This window comes from Leuresthes tenuis, unplaced genomic scaffold, assembly GCF_036924035.1.
Source record: "Leuresthes tenuis unplaced genomic scaffold, fLeuTen1.0.hap1 SCAF_10, whole genome shotgun sequence".
Taxonomy (NCBI): domain Eukaryota; kingdom Metazoa; phylum Chordata; class Actinopteri; order Atheriniformes; family Atherinopsidae; genus Leuresthes; species Leuresthes tenuis.
Genome location: NW_027325364.1, coordinates 16,678,701 through 16,705,602, shown reverse-complemented (window position 1 = coordinate 16,705,602; position 26,902 = coordinate 16,678,701). Strand labels below are relative to the sequence as shown.

At 40.3% G+C, this 26,902-nt stretch overlaps 1 protein-coding gene across 1 annotated transcript; it reads left to right on the top strand.

The window, feature by feature from the left end:
* The first annotated feature begins 1,969 nt into the window (after nt 1–1,969).
* st14 (ST14 transmembrane serine protease matriptase) lies at nt 1,970–26,902 on the top strand. The gene is made up of 19 exons (XM_072394497.1): nt 1,970–2,130; nt 9,706–9,853; nt 10,525–10,685; nt 11,641–11,711; nt 13,450–13,622; nt 14,331–14,366; nt 14,670–14,898; nt 16,253–16,392; nt 16,528–16,631; nt 17,033–17,142; nt 18,310–18,440; nt 18,911–19,015; nt 19,596–19,703; nt 20,050–20,163; nt 21,834–21,953; nt 22,460–22,640; nt 24,329–24,594; nt 25,171–25,307; nt 25,451–26,902. Exons 1-19 carry the CDS (start codon nt 2,104–2,106, stop codon nt 25,610–25,612), a joined length of 2,523 nt encoding a protein of 840 aa, XP_072250598.1. The 5' UTR covers nt 1,970–2,103; the 3' UTR covers nt 25,613–26,902.

Here is a 26,902-nt window from a genome sequence, read left to right as displayed (position 1 = left end):
TCTGTTATGTGTAGACACCTCACCAAGTGATCCCTTGAGTTAGGTGCCTTTTTTTAAATCTTTGAATGATTCATAGATTAATTTAATGTGGTTTAAAAACAACGGCAAAAGACAAACAAACAGAAAACAGTCAGATGCATGGACTGGATTGAAAATGTGTCTCTGATTTGCATCTGGCAGGACTGCATTTTACATCTAACACAGCATCTGAAAAGACAAGAGAGTCTCCTCCTGTTATAAGCTGTAAGGTTGATACATCGCAAGTCTCTCTGGAGACTTGTTATTGATACCACATTTAGACAAAGAAGGTTGTCGGAAACCTAACAAACGTGAACAAAACAGAGACCAAAGACAAAAATGATAACCCCACCTCCAGTGTGATAACTCCACCTACATGGCTGAAAACAATGCAAATTCTCTCCAAATGATAAGATTTTTTTCAAACATTTTACAAGACATATTTGAGATTCAGCATTATCTTTTTATTTGTCAATCAAATTCAAGTCATTTGCGGGAGGCATTAGCCGCATTTCCACCTTTATATCCTTTGCACTGAAGCAGCAAATCAAATGACACTCATGTGGAGCTGATCTCTTAAGTGCATTAACTTACAGTCATTGTTCACTTGGCAGAACTTCTCCTGCTAAAGAGTTTTGTGATAACATGCCATCAGAGCTAAGTGATGGAGTCAGAGGTCACATCAATTATTTTAGGCGAATAGGACCTTTGTCTAAGTCTCTATAGGAGCTGCTTGCTGGAACTTTCCAGCCATGGGGCGTTTTGCTACAAAGAAGTTTTTACACCTCCCCTGAACCGACTTCATTCACATCAAAGTTTTCAGAGACATGATTCGACATCTGTTTTGCACGTGTGTCAGGTGGAAATCACACGGGGGGGCAGGCCGATGAGATCAATCACTCCTAGCTGCTATTTGAACACAAATGCAAAATCAACCTAGTCTCGCCAGACTTGTAAGAGTCATGCATTTCACAGCACGTCTGCGTCGAAACTTCTTTGAGCTTCTTCAATAGATATGCTGCAGTAGTCTAAGGATATTTCCACATTTGACTGAAAGTCCCAGTCCCTGTGTACACACCAAGACCTAAACCTGTCACAAGGAGTTCAAAAAATTCACGCTGCTTCCATTTTCTGGGTCACAAGTCAAAAGGAGCCACAGTTTGAAATAGCTGATGCAAAAAAAAAAAAAAGTTAATCGAGTAAAACCTTTATCAATAGAGGTTTAAGAAATGTCTGTATCTTGTAACGAATTGTTGTATTGTATAGTTTGGATAAACTGTACATCAGGCAACGGAATGCATTGCGTTAAATTAGTAGAAAACTATTGTGGCCATTATTAGGCCTGTGGGAGAATTAACTCCAGGGAATAAACACGGGCCTAACAGTATCAACACATTTTAAGTATTTTAAAGTCATGAAAATGTCATTCATCCATTTTCTATACCTGCTTTAACCAATTCAAGGTAATGAAAAGGTAATAATATATAACGTTTATTCGGCCTATGCTGCTCCTACACCATCTAAATGAATAGAGAATGATAAAACGTTGATGTTGTAGATGAGAAATCGACTACTTAACATCTGAAGAAATGTTTTTCAAGCACTCGGCAGCAATATCCGCAAACGGTCAGCAGGGGGGGGACACACGTAGTGGAAATAGAGAGTAAACTTACTCTCACAGCAAGTCCCCAAACTGAGAAGAAGTCGTTTCAGTTTCTGCATCCATAAAAGCGCTAAAGTGGGCAGGTGGGCAGATGTCAGGAGTTTTGAAATGACAGTTCACTGAACGACACTGAATGAAAGTTTAGTGAGCAGGACGGATTGTGTATGCGGGGGCAGCCGCAGGGCCTCAGGTAACAGGGGGCGTGGCTTTGGTCAAAGGTGCGGCAGGAATCTCAGCTCTTAAGAACCCAGCGCGCGACCTGAAACAGGAAGAGACTTCACTTCAGACGATTACTATAGATATATACATATACATATATATATATATTATTTTTTTACGGACGTTGACTGTTAGAAAGGGAGGCATAGTAACCAGCCACACAGTTGAATCGGATCCTGTTGGATTCCACTTGGATCTCAGAGATGAATTCGGCCTCATATGAATACAACGTAAGTTTTGTCGAAAGCGCTTATCATCCACATTGTGGGAAGCTTCGTCTCTCAGAAGACTCTTGCCTTCAACTTGACAAAGTTTGCTTTTGGGCCTATAGACAACCTGCTGCTGACATGTTGGAGCTGTGCGTCTTTACAAACACATTTCAAAGCCCTTCTCCTCCCAGATGATTTATTTATTTTATTTTTTTAAACTTGTCACTGACTTTCTGTAAGGTGTATGACCAGAAATATGTTTCTAAGTTTGCTCACCTTTCCATGTTTTAAATGAATGCTTAAACTCTGAAAGCTTAAACTAGGGCATCTAGTTTCGGTACTTCTCCTTTTTTAATTTTTTTTATTATGTTTATTTTGACCAAAGACACAGTTTTCACTCTTCTTCCTGTCACAGGTGTGTTGTGCTCGTTCTCATTATGCTTGCTGGTGTGTGTGCAGGTGAACCTGGGTGTGTTTTGTTGATCCTGACCAGCAGTAATTGCAAGTGACTTCTGTTGTTGTTGAGAATTGTAGAATTATTAACATTCTTCTATCTATCTTGCTATGTTAATAATCCTCTGGCCAGCATAAAACGGACCAACGTCTGTGTTTCGTGCTTCAGCCTCGCTGAATATTCTATTTGTGGTCCTCTTGAAGGCCTCCACACAGTTTCTAGGTGTGGCCGCGTGGTTTGCCTGCTCCCCTGGTGGACTGAGCACTGCTCAACCTGGGAGGAAATTGATGAAATTGCTTTTCCACTTTCCCAACTTTGATGTCTGTGAAGACGTTAAAGCCCTGGAATCAAAAATGGGAACCGATATTTCTTTAATTTCCAAACATGAGCCTGATGCATTTTAAATCCTGGCAATATGAAAACTATCAAACTTCTCGATCCTGAGAAACTGAGTCTGCATCGGTGGAGTTGCATTCAAACTCTCCTTGAAGCCTTCGTGTGCTTCTCAGAAACTGTTTACACAGCTTCTGTTGAAGGTTTATGGTCTGTTGTGCTGCCACACACAGTTATGTGTGGTGTCAGTTCTTAGTAGTCGGATTCAGATCAGTCTGATTATGCATTTCTTAATTGTTTTTGGCGAAAAAGTCTTTGTGTAGTGAAGCATTTAAGCAGGCGTACATGCTAAGTGATAATAGGACTTGAAAAGTGTCCAAAGCCCACTTTTTCTAACCCGTTGGTGGAACTCTCCTGGCAGATGTATGCATTATGTAAATGTCATTTCTTGTTTTTTTTTTTTTTTCATACTGCACTTCAGTCTTGTTTGAGACTCTGGAACACCAGCAGACCATGTGGGCGAGGAAAAACTGACAGACGGCCAAGGGTGAACTTGTTCGTGCAAAGGCTTTCATTAATGCTTGCAAAGCTTTGGCCATTGCTGCTCACATTCTCATATGCATTAACATTTAATCGACAGCTTCATGTAAACAGCATTGGCTGGGGAGGGAATGCACAATGCTCTGTCTTAGTAAATGTACGAGAACAGGATTCAGGCAATAGAAATAACATCTTGGGCACCAAGATGAAAAAAAAAAAAACGGTATATTGTCAGAATATTTCCGTATAAGGCATTTGGTGCAAGTGTTCCTGGTGGACTTATTGCCTTCCAGGTCAACGATGAGCTTTATATCAGCATAAATCAAGCTCAAACGTTTCAGTATATTATGTAGGAGAAAGCAGTATAGCTGACACAAAATATGTTCAGCATTTTCCAGACCTTTTATTATCATGAAAAGAGACGAATACTGCGATGTTGTTGTTGTTGTTGGAGCTTCAAAAATAGACGTGTCAATATTTCCATGTAGGTTTCTGACAAAGTTATCATGTGGTGTTCAGGGTTTGAAACGCCTATTATATCTGCAGCATACTGATTTTATTTATTTTATTTTTTTTGTGCCCTTAAAATTAGTTTGCAACTGGACAATAACAGCCATTTGTCACATAATTTCACCACAAGCTTGATGCTACAACTCATTTTATTTCTTATGTGCTGTAAAATTAGAAATGGTGCGGCATGTGTACATTTAGAAGGGTGGAAAAGCTGCCTAACCGAACTAGCTCCGTGACAGATTTGCATCCTGCTTGAGGATGGAACATTTTTTCATCTATCAATCAATTCCAAATATTTCCCATTTTTCTCAGAGGGGAAAAAAAATAATAAAAAGAATTGACCAAATGCAAGCAAAAAGCCTCAAAGTTCCATAACAATCCTTTACTTGTCTAATCTTGAAGCTGAGATGGATGTTTCTTTTTTTCTTTTCCATCAGATTTGTGGCTCATTTCTGAGCATTTTCTTCCTTTGTAAATATTTGATTTCTCACAGGCAGTGAAGTCGGTCTTTGACACTGAGAATAGGAATACTGTGATTAATGTCCTGAGACCGTTCCCTGTTTATGTGGTGACTCAGCAGAGCAGTCAGTAAATAATTCTTGGAGCAAGGCCGTACTGCTTTTCTCTTGCGTTTTCTGCCCACATTTCCAAAGCAGTTGTGTTGAAACCAAGCAGCAAAGATGTAGTAAATGTGATAAGAGTTGGAAAAGCTTGACCCGGGTTTGTTTGGTTGTATTCTGTTTCACACCCATGCACCTTATCGGGCTACGTTAGCTTTAGCAGCTGTCTGTGCGGAATCTGCCTGCGCTCACAGCTTGATCAATCTATTGTTTTTCCTGCAGTCGCTCCTTTCTGCAGCGAGGAGGATGCAGTTATGGATGATTTGTTGCTTCCAACCCCCTCCGGTTCCACTTTCTACACGATGATTTGCCATGATGCTGTAGCACCACTCTCAAGCCTCTTTCAGACTGCTCTGCTTTTCCATTGTTTTGACAGCAGCTGAACATGTTAGTGTCATGACTGAATGAGCAACCCGGTGCTTTCATGTGACATTTTGCGATGGCAGTCTGTCATTTTCAACCCTCTCAAGTTTGAACTGCTCAGTTTACATTAAAGGACAGGCATGCAGAGCAGAGGTGGGTGAATCAGATTTCTGATAAGCTGCTCATGGGAATCGGACAGATTGTGTTTTCGAATAAATGCATAACAACCTGGTCTACTCTTTCCTCCTCCTTGGTTTTACCTCTGATAATGAGCTGCAGTACTGCAGAAAATGAACAGAAAACTCCCTCAAAGTGCTTTAGCTGCAGGCGAAGCTTCTGCTCTCAGTCTCATTAAAGTATTAGCATTTTCAACTGCCTCCATCCACTGCTGTTTAGTCTAACATGCTGCATATTTGTTAGATTAATATTCATTTAATGTCAAAATAACATGTTGTAATGAGGAAACTTACTTCAGAAAGGCTTTTGTGTGGTGGTGGTGTGGCTGATCATTTCGCATAGAGCCGTTACATTAGAGACCGTGTCCTCAGGAGGACAAAAGATCAGGTTTTTCTTGAGCTTTTAAAGTAATCCAGTTAAACTGGGGGGGGGATAACACCATATAAGTGCAGTCAATAGACCATTTAGCTTTTAACTATGTTTTACACAAACCAAGGCACACTTGACATGCTAATGAGAATTTAAATGGCAACATGACATGTTGGTGTGGAAAAAAAAAACTGACTTTATTCGAGGACTTTAGTGATAAACCTCATTTGATGTACTATCGATGAATGGCAAATATCGCGCGCACTGTGGCTCCCTCCGTCACTGTCACAGGCATGTCTGAGGGAAGCCTGAGAAACATTAAAGTGACAAATGTCTGAATGACTGAGTGCCCTCACTTTAACAGATTGATGAAGCCATTAATGCTACGTATCTCATGTCTGAAAAGGGCCTCGGTCATATACAGCTGCCAAGCTGAACCTGCACCAAACTGTCAGCAAGGAGGTGTGTGTGTGTGTGTGTGTGTGTGTGTGTGTGTGTGTGTGTGTGTGTGTTAAAAGTGATTGACGCAGTGAAAGTCGGAATTGCACTAATTGCACTGTTGCATTTGATTTGCCTTTTTATTTGCTCCACCAAGGAGTATTCTGTATTTTAGAAATGACAACGCAGTATTTCTCCTATGCAAACTGTCGTTTATGCGTATTTAGGAATGCTGTTGGAAATATGCAAAAAAAAGAGCTGCATAGAAACTGAACCTGATAATTAACTCGAGTAATGTCTCTTAAGTCGGTGTCAGCTGTGAGTAAAAACTGATTGTGATTTTAAAAAAAAAAAACCAAAAAGCTACCAGTCAGTCCACTCATCCTCTCTCAGCCCTGAAGGGTTTCTTTCCTTCAGGGCTCAGCAAGGTTGAAATGTTGTGCTGCAGCTGTTTTGTTCTTTTTAACTTGAGATATTGTGCAGAGGCAATGACTTGCATCTGTCTGTTTCACTGAGGTATAAATTATGAGGCTGGTGCACCTGTGTGAACAAATGGGGTCTGACTAAACTGGTTGCACTTTGCTTACATGCTCTTCACACCCAATTAAGACCAGTAGTCGCAGGATCAGTTGTGGTATTGCGGCTCTAAAATGGGTTGGGACTTGCTCAGCTTACCGTCTGACATCATCTGATTTGTCTGGATTGAGTAATTTGTGATTACCCGTATTTGTGATGGCTCTGTTTTATTGGGTTGGGGTTTAGTAAAATGTAACAGTGAACAACAGCAGGACATTGAAGCTAAAGCAGCTAAATGGAATTTGATGTGTGCAGAAGGTTAGAGCTATCATGTGGCCACGGTTCACTGTGGCTGTGGATAAACTATAACGTACGTCACATTTCACGGTTGTTGCATAGAAATGAACTAGCTGGCTTTAAAAGAAACTGAAGAAGTTCAAATTTGCATTTATAATGTGGCTTCAAAAAAAAAAAAAACGAGACATCTTTGGCTTTCATAGTAGGCAGTTAGGAGTCTGCAGCCACAAACTGAGGTGTTGACAGAGGAAATAATGTGTCAGAGAGAGGAAAAATGTTCAAAGTAATTGTGTAGTTTCAGGACTCAAACATTTTCTCACTGCGCTTTTCTCTTTTTTTTCCCTCATCTGTGATTTTTAACCTTTTGTGTTCAAAAGTTGCGCATGTTATGGGTGTTTGGATTGAGTTTGTTATGCATATTAGTTAATACAGTCATCAGATAACACTGTCCTGAGACCATCGAGCTGTGTAGACTGATTTGAAACAGAAAAAAACAAGTTAAATACCAGTATGTGAAGAAATAAGTAACGGCAATGAGGATGTTGCAATTCCATGGATTCCCACACCAACCCATTGTTTGAAAGTCGACTGTCCCACTTATTTTACTTGTTTTTTTTAAAAACCACACCTCACAGTAGTTTTTCCCTACTCGTCTGACTGGTTGGACCGTGTAGAAACACTCGGGGACAACTCGCTGCAGTTCTGTCGACAGTCTCTTGTCGAACAACAGTTTTACGTAGCTTGTGTGGCTTTTCGTCATAATTCAGAGACGTATGACCTATTAAAAAAGAAAATGCTGTCATTGGTTCAAAGATAGGATAGCATGTCTTTCTAGTAGTGAAGAATGGAATATGATGAAGAGTATGTAATGGTTTTATTAGGCTGGGATCGGGGCGATTGATAGAGAGGAACCCTGGGGCACTTGCTGACCCCATATCTAATGATTCCCCTCATTCTGGCCTATGATTGCTGTTACGGATTCCAATTAGAAAGCATGTGTGGAAGCCTGAGCTGGGCAGGCATAGGCCTTAATTGCCATGAGTTATCATCTAGACTCATGTAATTGAGCCCCCATCTTAAGGGGCAGCACATCTGACAAATTGATTTAATACCAAAGTGATTCTCCATCCCTAATGGCACTCGGGCTTCTTCACTCATGGGCTACAGGCACTGAATTCATTGTGTGTTGATTGCTCACGGACCTAAAACCTCTCTCTTTGTCCACCCACTTGAGAGGGCTCAACAACAAGACACACGGACAGCACTGACAGACACACACCTCTTGAAATATATAGGTTATCTTGCAGTTTCTGGTGGCGCGTACGGCCTGTGATTATGGAGTTATGAGTGCGATGGCCCTGTCACAATTGCTAAACAGGTTTTCGTAAACCGATACAAGCTGCCTGTCTGAGCTTGTCACCCTTGGAGAGTGGAACTAGGCGTTCCATATCCCAACAGTTGACTCATAACAGTCGCACTGTCTTCCTCAACTGCAGAGGTGATTTCTTTATTCAACACAGCAGGCTTTCCTGATTCAGTTTTAACAATGATTAACATCGACCGTTGGTCTCACTGCAAGAGGCGCTAATGTTGCGCTCATGCTCTGGGTGTAGAAAGTTCACACAATTGTTTCTCCAATATCTGTTGTGGGGGAAAATTCCATCCAGATCCCTATTTCAGAATGTCTCACAAATGCTCAGTTTGGTGAAATAATGAGGTCCTGCACACTTCCAGAACCAGCTCATTGCCACTTAAGGAAAATATGATAATTTTCATTCACTCGTGTTATTTTTTTGTCACTTTTTTTAAACACCTGGTCAAAACCTGAATGCTTTTTAGCTTCACCCATTTCAGGTGATCTGTATTTGTTTTATGAGTTAGGGTGTGGCCTAAAGCAATATGAACATGACATAGTTGGTGATATTAAATAATGAGGAAATGACTGTCTTTTGGATAGATGGAACACTCTTGAAATAGTTTAACTTGAGCAGCATGACCATCGGACCATCAAATGTTTTTTTTTTTTTGGGGGGGGGGGGAATGTCAATAGGGTTAGCAAAACAAGAAAAAAAAGACTTTTGCAACCTTGTAACCTTCAGAGAGTGTCCAAACATACAAAGTATCAATTCTTTGGCCAGAAAGATAGTGGAGGGATGCTCGTATGGAATGCAATTACTGCGCTAGTTGTATCGTTTTGTGTTAAAGATTAGCTAAAAATCTACAACCAAACCTTGTGCCAGTTTCTGGAAGATGCAGAAGGGGCCATCATGTTTAAAGAAGATGTTTTTTTTATTTGTGGACGTCTTTTAGTGTCTGCAAGTCTTTCACTTCACAACAAGCACAATTTCAGTGGTTGATATCAGCATTTCACAATGGTCAGTACAGTCTTTGAAGCAGTCACTCTTGGCACAAAATAGCTGTGCTAACTCAAATATACGGGCAGCAGCAGACCATCCGCCCCGTACAGCAAAGTATTAGCCTCATGGAATGGGGAAGAAATAGATTATAAATACTACTCATGAAATGTGATCAATTTAAAGAAAAACACAACTTATTTTAAATGTCTCATAATTCTAAAATGTTTTTTGATAAGTGGGCTGGTGGTTTGCATTGTCGCCTCACAACAGGAGAGTTTCTGGTTCGAATCCCAGCCGGGACCTTTCTGTGTGGAGTTTGCATGTTCTCCCAGGTACTCCGGCTTCCTCCCATCTTAAAAGCATGCATGTTTGGTTAATTAGTGATTCTAAATTGGCCCTAAAAGTGTCCCGTTTGTCTCTGTGTGGCCCTGTGATGGACTGACTCCCAGTGTCAGCTACTGCCTGCCTGCAGCCCTGAATTGGATTAAGTGGATATAGAAACTGGATGAATAGATGGGTTTTAATAAATGCAAAGAGTTTGCTGTCGGTGTCATGTGGGTTTAACTCATGGCATTATTGCTGCTTATTTGCTGACTCCGTTTTGCTTTTTCTACATCAGAGCCGGAATGGCCACCATGAGCGGATCGACTTCTTAACCAGCAAAGAGAAGGCACCATCGAAGTCGAGAACGGGCATCATCGTTGGTGTTCTTGTGGCGCTTCTCATCCTCGCAGCTGTTGCCGCGTTCCTCATTTGGTTTTTTGTCTGTAAGTGTTGAAAGGTTTCCTTTTTTAATTTATCATCTTTCTGTGCTGTATTTGTTTGAGTAAAGTTAATATGGGAACAATTACCACATGATGGACATTCTGTGGACATCTCTGCACATAAATCAAAGATATTCCTGATGGATATAAATGAGAAGTTGAAATATTTGCATTGCTCACATCACTTACTGCCAGAACAGGAATAACATCATAAACTGTAAAGTGGATCATTTACACTTGCTGTGAAGGCAGAGCTCTTTGATATAAGAGTGTAAGAGTGGCGTGTTTGGACTTTGTAATTTCCCATTAGTGTTCGCCTATTTGACAGCTCTGACGGTTTCCTTTAATAATGCAAAGGAGAAAAATGTCATGAATCCATGGCACAGTTTTTTTTATTTATTTTTTTGGTTTATTTTTTTTTTTCTTGTCATTTACACGCCCAGCGCCTGATTAAAAAGGCCTCTGAAGTCTCGATAAACACCATCTTGATTCGACTGGCTAATTTAATTGCTCCAAAAGCCAAACTGTCTTCACAGTGGGAGATTGCACCGTACAGCTGAGGATTCGGCTTCGGCTTCAAGGCCTCCTCAAAAGTTTCCTTCTTCATCAGAGGCAGCCGTCTCATAGCATTTTGTTGATCAAAACTTGACTCTCATCTGCCTGTCTCCTCCAAGTTAAGGATGCTGATTCAGAAATCACCTTAAGTAAGAAGGTCAGCCCATCGGTCCAGGTGTTCAGTGGACATTTGAAGGTGGTCAATGTGCAATATGACCAAAAGCTTGAGGACACCGACAGTCAAGAATTCCAGGATCTTGCTGGAAAATTGGAGAAAATTGTGAGTACGACGTCAATAGATTTCTTCCCATATTTTTGTTCTGCTGCATACATTGTTTCTGTTGAATATTTTGAGCAAAGTACTTTCAGTTCTCTCTCGGTACGGATTAGCTGTGAATGTTGCCTGTGAGTGCTTTTTAAATCTGTCCCTCCCAGTGCACAGAAACTGCTGTAGGCACATTTGAGTGGGTGAAAGAATAAAATGCTGTGCATTCCCTCAGCAATTTCCTCAACGTATTTGAGGCAGTGGAGATGTTTGTAGCACCACTTAACATGTTGATAACAAAAAAAAAAAAGCCCTCACTTAAACCCTTCCAGCACACAATTCAGTGGAAAAACAGTACACATTATTGGGGGTGTTGGGTGGGATTTGCGGAGGAAGTTGTGTACAGATGACTAGATAATTGGCAGAGAGCTTTTTAATATACAAAGTTTTCAGACACTATATCAAAAAATGTCAGATTTTTAAAGAATATTTTTCAAAGATGCATTTTTCTTGAGATGACAGATGCAACATGTGGAGTTTGGCAGTAAGTAAGCAGTGTGTTTAACCCGTTGTCCCGCTAGTTTATGCTGCACTGCAGCACCACCTGTCTGACAGGTTCAGGAAAATGGTTTTTGCTCTCCTCTCTCCTCGCTGGCTTAAACTCAAACTGTTGTGTCACTCTCAGCTTTTATCATTAAGTGAGATTCCTCCCATCCTTTTGCAGATGTTACTTTGAGGGAGGTTGCTGTCAGGACTCGAATGCAAACTTTTTCTTTTCCATCCAGACTTTTAGCACACAAAGAGAGGGCTTTTACTCTCAAATTCATGAACACTGCAAGTTTGCTCTGATTTTAAGTCCACAAAGTATGACTGGAACGCCGTCTTTCCATTAACATGCTAATTTCTGTAAACCGTGGAGCAGAAATCTATCACATGTTCTGTTGAGTAAAAATACTTTTTCTCTACACAGCTCGGGGAAAACTACCAGTCTGATCCACTCCTTGCAAAATACCACCAGGAATCTGTGGTCACTGCATTCAGGTACCGATGAGACCTTAAAGTTCTCTCAGTATTTCCTACTGCTGAACCATCGGCTCCACTGCTTTTGGAAACTTAAGAGTAATAAAAACTTCGATAAGGGAAAGATTTTTTTATTAAATTTTTTTTTTTTGCACCAACCTCTGAAGATTGAAAGTTTCAAGACTGCAGCTAAAACTATTTCCACAGTAGTGAAGTAATAAATCAGTACAGTTCACTCCTCACGATGTGGTGCAGCACCACAGTGGATGCAAGCAAAGTCTGCTGCCACAGCTGGTCCAGTCGAGTTTATTTGTGACGCACATCACACATGGCAGGAAATGAATAAAAGTAGTGACAAGTATGGAACATCACACATAAAATATTAAGGAGATGCGCAGATTTGGATGACATGAGCCTAACTGAGAGCTTACAGATGAGTCAACATGGATCCAGTTGAATGTTTTATATCCTTAAGACCTCCTTTACATTTACAGTTTAGGCAACTGTAACAGCCTATTTGGGCACCTCACTCAAACCCCTGTGTCCTGTCTTCAGTTGGTTAGGAAAAAATGATAAGAGTAGCCAACTGACCACATCATTTAAAAAATGATTTTATTATTCATATAATGGTTCCTTCTAATGCAGTAGAGAGGTTCATCCTTTATTTCAGAGCTCAACCTCTTCTATAACCCGTTCCAACTTAAAACAAGGGGTGGTGGGGCTGAAAATGATGGTTTGTTTAAAATGGATGCTATAAATGTGTACATTTCAGTAATTTAGCATTTCCAGAAATTGTCTCTTCTTGTTCTTATTTTCTGTCCATGGTCATGAGCTTTTTTTTATCTTGATTTGGGATCCAGTTCATGCTTCTTGAACATTTATTTTTATTTTTTTTAGATGTATGTTTGCTTGTATGCATGTAGTTTTCTATGCAGGGATTTGTAAATGTGTATCGTATAACTGTGAATTAACTGATAATATATATTATTATATAGTATAACTGCTATCTATTATCTGACATTAGTATTCAGATTTAGAAAAACTTTATTTATCCCAAATGGACTATTCAGTTTGACAGCCTTCCCAGTTCTCAGTTTAGCACAAACACAACAGCCTAACAACAACAGTAACAGCATGTCAGCGATAACAGTTCCACATCTGTTTCCCACAAGTGGCCTCGTAAAGTCTTTTGCAGATATTCAGGTGATGACAAAATCAGAATTACAAAAAAAACAGACCAACAAAAAAAGCAACTGTCTTTATTTAGCAACCTAACAGCAAACGGAAGAAAATAATTAGCATAATAGTTATTTATTTTTATTTTTTTACTGGGGGGGGGGGGGGTGCATAATCATGCAGCCCTGAGGGCATGAAAACAAACTCACTAGTAAGAACATGGCCAGATTGACTAATAAATCCTCTTGCTTTTTGGTAGTATCGCATTGCAATTTAGTATTTCATTGATTGAGATGGTTCACATGCTGTGTGTAATCAGCACAGGAGTGATGTGCTTTGTTGGACCATCTAATAATAAACTCCAGTGGTAGACTATAAATATTAGACAGCAGAAGACCAGGGATTGACACTTGTGTAGCTTGCGGCACCAACAGGATTTTACTCTTTAAGTTGATTAATTTTGGCTTCTGTGATTTAGAATAATACAAATTAGAAACACCCCACTGATGTTTGCTTCCTCTTTTTTTTTATTGAATGCTTACTCTTTGTGCTTTTGTCCATTTCTTACTTCTGCTTACACCAGCGAAGGCGTTATAGCCTATTACTGGTCCAGGTTTAAAATTCCAGCCACCGACCTGGAGCTTGTGCCAGAGTTCTCCGAGGAGCGGGTGTTGGATGCGCTTGAAGGTGGCTTTAAAGAGCGGCGTGGGATGATGAGCCGCAGTGATATCCAGATCAGTGAAGTCACTGCCTCACGTAGGTACCACCATGACCGGGGGGGGATGAGGTCACACTGAGGGGAAAACAAGACAGGCACAACTGCACTTTTGCTATAGCTGACTCCAGGATAGGACCCTCAGCAATTGGCAAATATAAAGCACTGGGAATATAGATCTGGAAAAAGTCCTATCAATGTTGATTTTCTGTTTGCTTTCTCTTTATATTATAGTAGCTTGCACTGAGTTGTGCTGATAAGATGATAACAGATAAGCCAGACCTCTCAGCTTGTGCTGCATCTGAGATTGCACATTTTATGCTGTTTGGATCCTCTAATGATATTAGCTGGGCCCTGGCCTGCCTTGAGACAGCCATTTTTCTTCCTTCTGTCTTCTCAGCATTCACATTGCATTTGTCGACATCCTGGCCACCAGCCAAGCGCTGGCCCTGTGACTCAGTGGTTTTGGTCCTCTTTAGAATGATTTCTATGGGCATGATCTGATGTTGCTGTCCTAGATAGTTAGACAGAGATGTATGAGTTGCTGCTGTAGGGCAAGGTGAGACGGAGCAGAAAAAGCTACACACCATCACTAGTTTTCTCAATAGCAGGGAAGTGGAACAGAAAAATGTGCAGAACAAATATTTTAGGCTCATGCATCAAATTATATCAGCCTCCCAACTTTGGTGACCTATTCTTACCTTTCCTTCTGTTTCCCTGTCACCCCACCCCCATGTCTGTGTCACCAGTCACAGATAATCGCATGGCCAGGAACCCCAGAGCCAGTAAGTACAGTATGTCCTATTTCAATCACTTGTAGCTGTAATTTTCCAGCTGGCTAGATGCTCACCCTCCTGCCAGCCTGTAACAAATGACTGGCCTGACCTGTACTGCACAGGTGCTGCTCCTGTCAGAGATTAAGATCCCTGTACCAGGACAGGAAGTTTTGGCTGCTATGTTTAACAATTTATTTATTTTTTCTTGACACAGTCTGACAATTTATAGACGTACATTACACTGTATTATCATAGTAGTTGTCCCTGAACAGTGTATGATATAAGCAACGCGCTTGTTATTGTTACTCTCAGAGGGCTGTTTCCATCGTCTGGAAGCTGTCGAGACGGCACAAAATTTTACATCCCCAGGATTCCCCAATGGCTACCCTTCCAAGATTCGGTGTCAGTGGCAAATCCGAGCCTCGGAGGAGAACACTATATCTGTCAATTTCCCTTTTTTCCACATTGAAGATGACTGCTCCGATGACTTTGTCTCGATCTTCGACTCTTTAAGTCCTGACGATTCTCAGGCCATCACAGAGTAAGTAGAACTGGGAATATGCAAAGGCTTCACAGGCACACGTAGGGTCATATCTTTTTTTTTTTTTTTTTTTTACGATGGACCCTTTTACATGATACCTTTTTATATGTGCATCAGATTCTTTCTGTTATTCACTGGCTGCATACTATGCAACATTCACTGTGGGTTGCCAACAGGAAGGATGATAAATTGACTCAATCTTCTTCTGTCCATGAAATTGTGGCAGACATTTCATTGTCATTTTTTGTCTTAAACCTTCATTGTAGATTTTATTTGATAGACTTCAAGCGACATTAACCTAATTTGTTTTGCCTGTAAGATCAGAGAGAGGTTCCCAGAAGACAGCCATTAGGAATCACTTTGTATTTGACTGAAACATTACAGAGGGATCTTGGAATAAAAAACTGTTTTTATGTGGGTGGAACATGTGAACCACTTCATTCCTTCCTCTGGATTTGTGATTACAACTTATTTTTTTTCCTTTGCCTCTGAAGCCTTTAGCGCTCTGTGTTCCTTTTTATTGTCAGCTTTGGAGACCTCAGCGAGATTGAGTTGGCTCAAAAAAGACCTCTCCTTTCAAATCTTTGAAAGGTGCCAACCCGAATCCGACTACACCACTGTGTGTAATTGCACTTTGTCTGTGGGGGATGTGTTTTTTTTTTTTTTTTTTTTTTATTTATTTATTTTTTTTTTTTTTTCTCTGAGAAACTACAGGCAACTGAATGCAACATCAGTTGTAGCTGCAGGCAATTTTAAACTCAGAAATCATTGCCAAACAAATATACGATACCAAGCGATGCATAAAATTTTTATAATGCTGTTGAGCGATCAGCTTTATCCAAGGTGACATGGGGTTTATGAGAGCCATAATATAATACTCTATAATGACATTATTCTGCTGGAGGTAGATGTATTGCGACTCTTGCAGTGTCATTCACACCTTCATGGATGTGCCGCCAGCAGTGCTAGAACTTTTTTTTTTTTTTTTTTTAATTTATTTTTGTTAATGTACCTAATGTTTGACTTTGAAATTCCTCCTAAGCAATTTCTAGTTGGTGCTGATGCCTCTCTCTTTATTGCTTTCACTGCTCATTGCTCAAATTGTTTACATTTCTTTCTTTTCTTTCTATTTTACTTTGCTGTCTTGGTGCCCCTGACTAAAGAGTCGCAGCTGTATTTGAGTTGTGTCAGTGTTGCGCTTCCTAAGAAAGATTAAATCCAGTTAACATCTTAGACATTTAGCAAATGCTTCAAAGTTGTTTGCTACAACTCATTAGAAACACTTTTTTTTTTATTCCCAAACTGGATCTGTTCTGTTTACAGCCTTCCTTTATTGCTCATTGTTCTCTCTCAGGAATTGTGGTCAGAGGCCTCCATCCAACCCCTTGGAGGTGGTGTCATCCGGCAACATCATGCTGATTAGCTTTATTACTGACTCTCATGTCCACAGGCCTGGTTTTAGGGCTGAGTATAAAGCCGTTCCTAAGCGTGATGGTGAGTTAATATACTCTTTTGTTCACACTATTCTGTAAAACCGCTATAATTGATAGCAGTTTGGTTTATATTTTCGTGTATTACAAAAGACGGTAATAATTATAGTAATGTGAGTTTGTTGAATATCCATTTCAGTCAAAAAGTGTGGCGGTGACCTGTCTGCAAGCAAAGGGAATTTTGCCTCACCTCTGCACCCCAGCTTCTATCCACCTGCCACGGACTGCAAGTGGACCATCAAGGTTTGCAACACTTCTCTTCCTCCGTACTCCCCTCTGCTTTAGCCCCTTCACCGCCTCCTCCTCCTCTACCTCCTCTACCGCCATCCTTAGCCTGCCATGAGAGGAATGCTGAGACAGCACTATAGAAGCCAAGCTGTTCAGTACCTCTTCTATCTTCATCTGTCAGACTGCTGTTGCTGCAGCAGCCCGAGCTGAGCTGCAGTGTTTTGTGTGTGGGTTTTGTTTGTTTGTCTGTTTGTGTGTGTAGTGAGATAGATGCACGACGGCCTATCGTGGCGTGTGTTGCAGCTCGCGTGTGTGTGCATTCGCACGGAATATATCCGTCTTTGTGTGTGAAGCAAGTGGAGTGACGTGCGTCATGAAAAAAAGAAACACCAATCACCTGTTCTTCTATGCTATAGGTCCCTACAGGGAAAAAGGTACGGGTGAACTTTAAGATATTCCGCCTGAAAGAGCCAGGCGTGGACGTCCGTGTGTGTCATAAAGACTATGTGGAAATCATGGGAACCAAGTAAGACTTGATTTCTTTGTCTGTTTGCCAGTTGTTGGTGGTGGTTGAAACGAAACAATAAAAAATGGTTGAATTATGACTATTTTTGCTAAAGAATTGCCCTTAAGTATGAAAAACCACAAAATGCAAGAAAAGCCTGCAAAAAGTGCAATTAACTACTTGTAGTTACAGTAGATTTGCTTTTGAGGGCACGTTTTAATTGCTGATTCTTTTGATGGCATTGGTTTGAACAGTGTTTTTGCTTTGTTTTGTTTTTTATGCTTTAGCCATTCGAAAATGTAGAGTATTTCTTTGGTAAATTCAGTTATTAAAAATAGTAAGAATGATAATAACTGTATTTGCCAAGAACAAAGACATTGGTGTGATTTGACTTTATTTTTTTATACTCTCGACTGAATTTTTTAACAAAGCCAAACTGACGAGGATACAAAATGAAGTGCCGATGACTGATTACTGCAGTTTGTCAGGGTTTCTTTCAGTTGTTGTTATTCAGAATATGAAAGCAGTGCTAGAGAAATTAGGACCAGTCACAAGACTGAAATTGCACCAGTTAATCCAGCCATTGATTTCAGATTTGAATAGACTTGTTTATTTTTTTCTTATTTCGGGCCAGTGGACGCCACAATTTCTACAACCTAAATAAAAATGTTATCTGAGCAGTTTGCAGCAACCAAAATGTACCACAAACTGTCTGAAAGCATGCATTATATTTTTATTTTTAACCTACTACTGCTTTGTCTTGTTAAATGACAGACTTGTGCATATCATAGAAAAAATAAATCTAGGGTTGTTTAGCTGTCATATTTGGGATCATAGTGGCATGATTGCTAATGTGCTCTCAAGCAAGAGAACAAACATGAGCCATCAAATGAGCTGTCGTGTCCAAACTTATCTGCTGGCAGAAACCAAGATGAATGATTACAAGATTACCAAAACAGCTGCCACAGTTTACACTTCCAGTTTAAGCTTTGACCAACTATTCTTTGTCATATCACCAATGTTTAAATATGCTAATTTTTCATTCTTAAACCTAAATAAAAATGGTGTCTTAGCGGTTTCCTTTTTTTTTTTTTTTTAAATAGCATTTCCCGTTCTTAGTTAAATCCATTAGAACTACAAAAGTAAAAACCGCTTTAACTTGTTGTTACCATTGGTCTTATGCGCAAGGTATTGTGGAGAAGTGTCTTCTTTGGCTCTGACCAGTGAGACCAATGTGCTGGAGGTGGCCTTTCACTCTGACGAGTCCTACACCGACAAAGGCTTCAATGCAGAGTACATCGCCTATGATCCAGCTGATCGTGAGTTAAATCTCGTCTCTCCCAAATACACAAAGTTTGCGAGATGAGTAAAATGTTACAACATGACAGTGACACTCTTAGCGTGTAATTATGGAGAGCAAAGGGGGAGTAAGTGTGTCGTATGAAAGACAAAAATACCTTGTCTGATTGACAGTCAAATGGCTATTTTGTTATACAGGCTTTGAAATTGCAGCAGTGAAGTTCAAGAGCAAGACTAATCAGCAGAGAGTTTGTTTATAGGGTCCGTTTTATTTGTGGCTGTCAGGCAGGAGCATGCCAGTTTTAATACCCTGTGCTCTTTATGTCATCTCCCAGTTTGACCAAAATGGATTTATAATTGCTCCGATCGGCAAGTTGATGGATGCTGTGAACATACTGTCACTCCCGCTCACTGAAGTTGTCATCACTGCCTTTCTGTCCTTTTTCCCTCTGTTCCCTCTCTCTTTTCTTGTCTCGTCTTGTGGGAGTAGCTTGCCCTGGGATGTTGGCCTGTGACTCGGGCATTTGCATTTCAAAATCGCTGAAGTGTGACGGCTGGAACGACTGTGGCGATATGAGCGATGAGAAGCACTGTAGTAAGTTTCCCTTTGACCCAACCACTCCCCCACCCCCCCTCTGAACTCGTCTTCTGTCCACTTTTCCATGTCCTCATCTTTTAAAAGAAACAATTTTTTTGAGTTCAATGAGAGGATTGATACCACTTTCCTAATCTCCCTGTTAAATATGACCAGCAGTCAGTTAGCTTGGCTCAGCAGAGCGACTGCATACATGGGAAAACACTAAATCAGAGTAAAAAGAATGAAGTTGTGGTTTTATGAGCGAGATCATATCTTATCTAGTCTTCATTATGGAGTTGCTGGACTCCAGGAAGTCTTGCAATGTTTATTGCCAAGGAATTATGCACAATTTCCCACAACTTGCCAATTACAATTTTCCCTTTTTTTTTTCTTCATCGATTTTCTTTTTAGTTCCCTACTCTGAGAATGTTTTGTAGTGAGCTCTAGTTGCAAAGTGGATTTTCATCAGACAGAGCTTGGTTTGCTATCTCCAGTCTTGCTGCTATTCGTATCTTCATACTATCTGGACAGAACTTGATGTGTTGCAGAAATATCCTGTTGTTTAAAAAAGAAAAATGTAATCTCTGTTTTTTCTCAGAGTGTGACAAGGACCAGTTTAGCTGTGAAAATGGTTTGTGCAAACCTAAACTCTGGGTGTGTGATCGTGTCAACGACTGTGGCGATGGGAGCGATGAGAAACAATGCAGTAAGTGTGTCCATCTCCTAAAGTGCTCTTTAGGGGATCCAAAGCCTATTTAATGCTATGCTAATTGTGCTAACATAAACGCTAATGCTATGGTCACTGACCCCCGGGCTGTGTACACTCATCGTTTCATCAGTAATGGAGTTTGTTTGAAGCCTTGCCCAAGGTGCTCGGCGTTCATCCAAATGCTTAATCGTATGTAATACATACAAGGAGAATGGAGCTTGATGCTAATGTCTGCTACTGCTGCTCTGCTAATGTCTTTCTGAAGCATACTGGATCGTCACCCTGTTCAGGATATCTTTTATTTGAAAGTCATTTCTTTATCAGCATATTTCATTGCCTCCAGGTTGTGAGCAAAATGAGTGGCGCTGTGGGAATGGGGCATGTCTGCCTCAGGATGTTGTGTGCGACAGTAAAATGGACTGTGAAGATGGAAGCGACGAGGCCTCGTGTAAAACCTGTAAGTGGCAATACTTATTTTCAGCCAGTTGTTGTCCACTTGAAAATCCAATAAAGAGCGATGTATTTTATTTTTCTTAAGCACGTCACACAAGCCATTAGGTAATTAACCATCTCCCACAGCTCAGCAGATTTGTAGATTTAACAAAGATGTTGTACTCTCAGTGTAATATGTCAGAAAAAATTCTTTGCCCTGTTCTTTGTTCATTTTTTCATTTCATCTTACCCTCCACTTCACTATTCATCAATTTCCCCTTCATTCACTCTCCTAGTCACAGAGGGCACGATTGCATTTCCTTTTGATTTTCACTTCTGTGAATAAAGAGGGATATTAGACCTTAATCCCAATCAATATGCTCAATCAATGCAATCTGCTCCTCAATCACTGTGCATTGTGCATTCTAGCCTCACTTTGAAGCCTTGCTGATTGCATAGTATTTTACTGGTTAAATACAGTCACATGAAAAAGAAAGAATGCCTTCTTTTATTTCTAATGTTTTAGATATCAGGACATCATCTGATTCTTACTAGGTCTAAATACAACCTCGGAAGAACGACACACGACATATTACTTTATTATTATTACTGAACAAAAACTGAGTCAAAATCCAGAACAGATGCTTTAAAAACAAAGTCCACCTTACTGATTCCATAGGAATTAATAGATTAAGTAGCAGCCAAGTGCTCCTCATCAAATGCACTTAATTAATTAATGATCTGCAAGTGTGAGCACCTCTATAAAAGCAGACATTTTGGCAGTTTGCTGGTCTGCAGCATCATGGTGTGTGTTAACACAATTCCAGAGAGGAAAGATGTCAGCAATGATCTTAGAGAATTAGTTGTTGTTGTCCATCAGTCCAGGAAGAGTTATAAAGACATGTCCAGACAATTTGGACTCCAATGTTCTATAGTAAAAATGGGGGGAAAATAAATAAATAAATTAATTAATTAATTCAAGACTGTTAACAATCTTCCCTGGGGTGGATGTTCCAGCAAGTTTGCTCCAAGGTCAGACCATGCATAGCTAAGTGAAACTGCAAAAGAACCCGCGAGCTACATTTCAGATTCTAACATAGAAATGTTCAAATTAGATTAGTAAAAGGAACATTTTTCCAGATAAACGTCTCCTCTCTAAAAAAAACCAAAACAAAACATGGCAGCGCAGCTTAGGTTTGCAAAGTTGCATCTGAAGTTTTCTGGAACAGTGTTGTTTGTACAAATATGACCAGCGTGGAGATGTCTGATCATAATACACAGCACCATGTTTGATGAAAAAAAACCAAAGACAGCATCTCAAGCATGGCTAGCATGGCGGTGGAGGGCTAATGATTGGGGCCTTTTCTTCACAGTGACTGGACCAGAGCACCTTGCAGTCGACCATGAACTCCTCTGTATTCCAAAGTATTCAAGTGTCAAATGTGAGGTCATCTGTCTGACAGATGATGGCTGAAATGATGTTATGCAGCAGCACAATGATCCCAAAAAGAGCGACCGATAACATCATGCAGAAAATTATTATTTATTGTGGTTTGCTAAACAATTTCGCTGCGTATAATGTTGAAGTTAACTGATTATGTCCTAAAAACCCTTATGGTTGAAAAAGGATGCCCTTTATTTTTCACATGACTGGATAAGTTTGAACTTTTGGGACCTGCCTCCACTCTCCTGCAGCTCCGAATATGTGCTCCGCCTTCAGCTACGTGTGCAGTAACAAAGAATGTGTCAACAAGGTGAATGCCGAATGCGACCGGGTCGACGACTGCTCCGATAATTCAGATGAGTCTGGCTGTGGTGAGAAATGTCTTAATACCTTCTATATAGAATCCCTAATTTATTTATTTATTTATTTATTTATTTATTTATTTTGTTCAAATGGATGGAAGTGGAGCTAATTTTGTCAGTGTCTTTCAAACTAGATTATTGAAGTAAGGTTGAGCTGCGTGTTGGACTGGCTGTTAGAAAAGAGCCTCAGGCCTTGGCTGCTTATTTATTTAATTTTTCTTTGAAAGCATCTCTGATGATTTTTTCCCCTCCATTTAAGCCTGAGGGTGTTTCTGCATTTTCTTGTCTTTTTTTTTTTTTTTTTTTTTAAAGCTAATATGCCAGTATGCCTTATAAGGATTCCAAAGACTCATATTAGAATTTACAGCTAAGATCGGCATCCTCAAGTAAACTATATTTCATCCTCTGGTTTTATTATTTATTTATATATAGATATATATTTCTGTAATTTATCTTACCTTGCGTTTTCCACTCCAATGCCTCCTTCTTTCATTGCATTCTCTGTTGAATTACAGATTGTGGCACCAGGCCTTACAAGCTGAATCGAATTGTAGGAGGGCAGAACGCTGAGCTTGGGGAGTGGCCCTGGCAAGTCAGTCTTCACTTCAAGACCTATGGACATGTATGCGGTGCCTCAGTCATCTCTGATAGGTGGCTCCTTTCGGCCTCGCATTGCTTCATCACCACCTCTCCAGAGTGAGTCACAGATCCCAATCACTCTCGCATGTGCAGAGCACGACTATTCTGAGTAATGGATTGCATTTTTTTTGGGTGAAATGATGAAACCTTCACATTAGTCTATTCAGCTGGAAAAGGAAAAAAAAGTATAATTCTGCTCATGAGAGGTGTATTTGTACACAAATTGGAGAGTCTTCCAAATTGACTCTGTTTGCATAATTCAAGAAAAAAAGAAACAACAAACAAACAAGATTATTGTGCCTTGTTAATGTGCTTCTTTGTCTGTGTTCATCAGAGTGCCCTGTTGGTGGTGCACTAACCATGCTGTACAACCTGAGCCCCTTTTATCACGATTAGGCAGGGAATCATGTTCACCGATTCAGTTATTGTACAAAGCACTGTTGTTTGTTTTTCCTTTCCACTCGTAGGTCTTTAGTACCTGCTTATTGTGCAGACACTTTTGTAATGTCGAGAAAAACATTTTTATACATCTAGATGCAATGGATTCCAACTTTTTTTTTTTTTTCCCTCGTAAATCAAACCTGTCTCTTGAATTCAGGGTCCAGCATTCAAGACAGAAGAAAAACAAATGGCTAATTCAGGTTTGCTTGCCCTCTGGTCAGTGATGGGATGCTTGTCGCAGTCTTTTGAAGCTTTGGTTTTTATTGTTACAAGGTGCCAAAGTCTCTGACAGGTACATAGGGCTGAATGGGAGAATAACCTGAAACGAAATGTTGGCCAGTTTCAGTGCAACACCTTTAACAATCCATTCTTTTTGTATGTGTTGTTCCGGAAATATTTCCACTACAGTGAATTAGCTTGAAGGTGAATTGCCTCATCTTCATGGCTGTGGTTTGTTGGAAATATAGAGGCCCAGCACTCATGATTCTTGTGATAAGTACCCCTCATCACTGACATAAAACAGGACTTAATTTCCTTCATGTTCATATGCTGCGTAAACTGGTACTTGGAGACCGACGCGCTGTGCCACTGGACTGTTCCATCTTTAGTGGAACTCATTGACATTTTTCCAATTCTTTGCTCAAGTTTCTGCATGAAGAGCTTCTTTACACAGGTTGATGTTTGGTTCAAGCAGTTCCATTGTAGAGAAGGAATGTATCCAGAAGATGTGCTGTTTTAATGGAATGCACAGTTGTAGATTCCACTTTGTCAAGAATTCTTTTTACTTTAATCTTTTATTTACTCTTTTATCACTAGCATTTATCCATGTTAGAACCAACACTGCTCTGTTTGGAACAGAAACATGATGATCCTCACACAGAATATTGACTATTGGATATTCTAGTAATGTGCTCTGATTGTTTTTTTTTTTTTTACTTGTGAAAATATGATTTTGACAGCTTCTGTGCATGATATTTATAGTGCACCTGCTTATTGGGAACCACTGAACTAGTCCATAATTGTTATGGCAAGGATCTTTGTAAAGTTTTTACTTTCCTTCATTGTTCCTTTTTTGTTTGTTTTTTTTAAACAAAAAAAACACAGTTGGACTTGATTTGAACTGCTTTCTTTTCAAAGTGTTTAACATTTGGTTTAAGATGACAAAACAACAAAATACAAAAGAATTACAACCTTAAAAGTAGCTGAGCTGTTCCATTAGCCTGTGTAACATTGCACTCATATTCACCCGTACTGGTTCTCCAAACTAAATAAAGTCTTTGCCCCTTGATTTGATGCTCCCACAGCAACCTTGTTCCGTCTAACTGGCAGAGCTACAGTGGCATGCAGAACCAGTTCAAGATGGATGGTGTAATGCGCAAAGTGAAGAGGATCATCACCCACCCGAATTACAATGATTTTACCTTTGACTATGACATTTCCCTGCTGGAGCTCACTGAGCCGCTGGAGTTCACCAACACTATCCAACCCATCTGCCTACCCTCTTCCTCCCACATCTTCCCTGCAGGCATGCCCTGCTGGGTCACAGGCTGGGGCGCACTCCGGGAAGGAGGTATTGGGCCTGATTTCTGGCTTCATGAATTTTCAGTTTTTCTTTTTAACTAATTATTATTATTATGACTACTTTGAATATCCATGCTTTTATTCCTCAATTATTTGTGATCCACTTTTCCATTATATTACTCCTTGTAGCCTATCCAACTCGTAACATATCAAAATGAAGACATCCTACTCCTCCCCCATCCCTCTCACAGTGATCAAGTCATCTCCGTCCTTCATCCTCTGCCTGTCTGCTTCTTCCCTTCATCTTCTTTTCATTTCATCATGTCTTCTTCCTCTGCTTTAATGTCCCCCCATTTTTTTATTTTTTTATTTTTTTCCTCCCCCATCATGACATACTTCTCCAACGCTTCATCCTGCCTCCCTTTTCTCTCATCTTTTTCTAATCTTTCCTGTTCACTTAAGCCTTCTTCCATATCCATAAATCACCTCAGACATCAGCTCTCCTGGGAAGTCTCTTAAACCTTCATTAGCTAACACTAATCCAGACCATTAACAACTTTGATTTTTAGCAATGAATGTGTGGGTCACGTAGGAGAGTGTTGACCCCTTTGTTCTTCTTTTGCAGGTCAAAAGGCACAGATCCTGCAGAAGGCATCGGTGAAAATAATCAATGACACGGTGTGTAATGTGGTCACTGAAAACCAAGTCACCTCCAGGATGCTCTGCAGTGGATTCTTGGCTGGAGGAGTTGATGCATGCCAGGTGAGACTGTGCAACTTTTTTTTTCTAAGAAAGAATAGGATGACAACGGGCTGATATAGATCGGTTTTCAAACCCACATTATTATCATGCTCGCACATCTGAACCCAATCTAATAACCTTTTTCTCCTGATCGTGCTCACCAGGGAGACTCCGGAGGGCCCCTGGCATGTTTTGAGGAGAGTGGAAAGTGGTTCCAGGCAGGTATAGTGAGCTGGGGCGAGGGCTGTGCTCGTCGGAACAAGCCTGGTGTCTACTCTCGTGTCACCAAGCTGAGAGACTGGATCAAAAAAGAAACAGGGGTTTGATGATGATGTGAGGAACAGGGAGGGCTGTAGAATTGGGGGGGGGGGGAACACAGGAGTGCTAAAAATAATGGAGACGGAACATTTTAGTCTTATTCGGGACAAGTCTCTCTGAGATTTGATCATTTAGCATCAGGCTAAGGACACTGTTGCATGAGACCCAGCTTTCTCACATGAATGACTTCAAGCACTTTATCTGGTTTCCCACAGGAGCTTATTCAACACGCACTTCTTCTACACACTAAACAAGACTTGAGTTTATCTAGTTTATCTTTAAGGTTTTAATGACATGTTGGCCTACTGTCTCATCCCATAAATCCAAAATATGTACGATTTCTGGATATGGATTCCTAATATAAACATTTTACGCAGCTTTTAAGGAGTGGCCTGTCTCAACAGTAACTTGTTTTTAAGCCCTAGCATTTTCTATATCTAAACTGGTTTGACACTACCACCTTCTTGCTGCAGTGAATGTCTTTGTTGTCGGTGAGCTCAGGCAGTAATTGGCTATAAATTTAGGGTTTTAGATGATTAGACAAAAACTGAAGTGAAAGGGGGGAAATAAAATCATGTAGAGGCATTTCATATCATGCCAAAATGCATGGATACCAGAAGCTGCTTGGAAGGTAAAAATTGCATTAATCAATCTAAAAGCCTACGCTTGGCTTTGGAAAATGGCCAGCAGTAAAGTATACCAGATTTATAATCGCTGGGCTAGAACAGACAAAAATATCAGTGTGTCCCCTGAATAATGAGACTGGAGTGATTTCTAAGTAGATCAGTATTTTTTTTTTATTTTATTTTTCCCAAGTGCTTACTAGCCTGACTGGATCTGTGAATGATTTCCCAAAATATTTGATTGGAATGGCTGGGTGGAGGATGACGATCAGGTCCTGCTGGCTATTGCGCAGGTCTGTCTATGCTCAGGGTGATTGGTGTCTTCAGTTGCAGAGACCTGCGAGTCGGAGTAACTCGGTGGCTGTTCTTATCACTGTCCCTCTTTAGTCGCTACCCGTCATCAACTTTACAAATCTCACAGGATGGTTTCTGTTTGTCTGACCGCTTCATCCCGGATACGTAAAACAAAGACTTGCAGAAGTATTATTTATTTTAGAGTAACGCAAAAAGAGAATTATTGTTGAGGATATCTTTTAAGTATCAACTTTAATTTTGTAGCCGTCGTTAAACTATGCAATTGTAAATGTGTTTTGTGGCGATGGCATGACAGAGGCCACGATTGATTATTTCCAAAGTGCCGGCTGCAATTTGGATTTTACACTTGCTTTCTGTGTT

What these genes read in the sequence shown, in the direction of transcription:
- st14 (XM_072394497.1), top strand. Translation starts at nt 2,104, where the DNA reads ATGAATTCGGCCTCATATGAATACAAC. An exon ending in CGGCCTCATATGAATACAAC is followed by an intron (nt 2,131 to 9,705) that starts GTAAGTTTTGTC and finishes TTTCTACATCAG; the next exon opens with AGCCGGAATGGCCACCATGA. An exon ending in AGCCGTTCCTAAGCGTGATG is followed by an intron (nt 16,393 to 16,527) that starts GTGAGTTAATAT and finishes TATCCATTTCAG; the next exon opens with TCAAAAAGTGTGGCGGTGAC.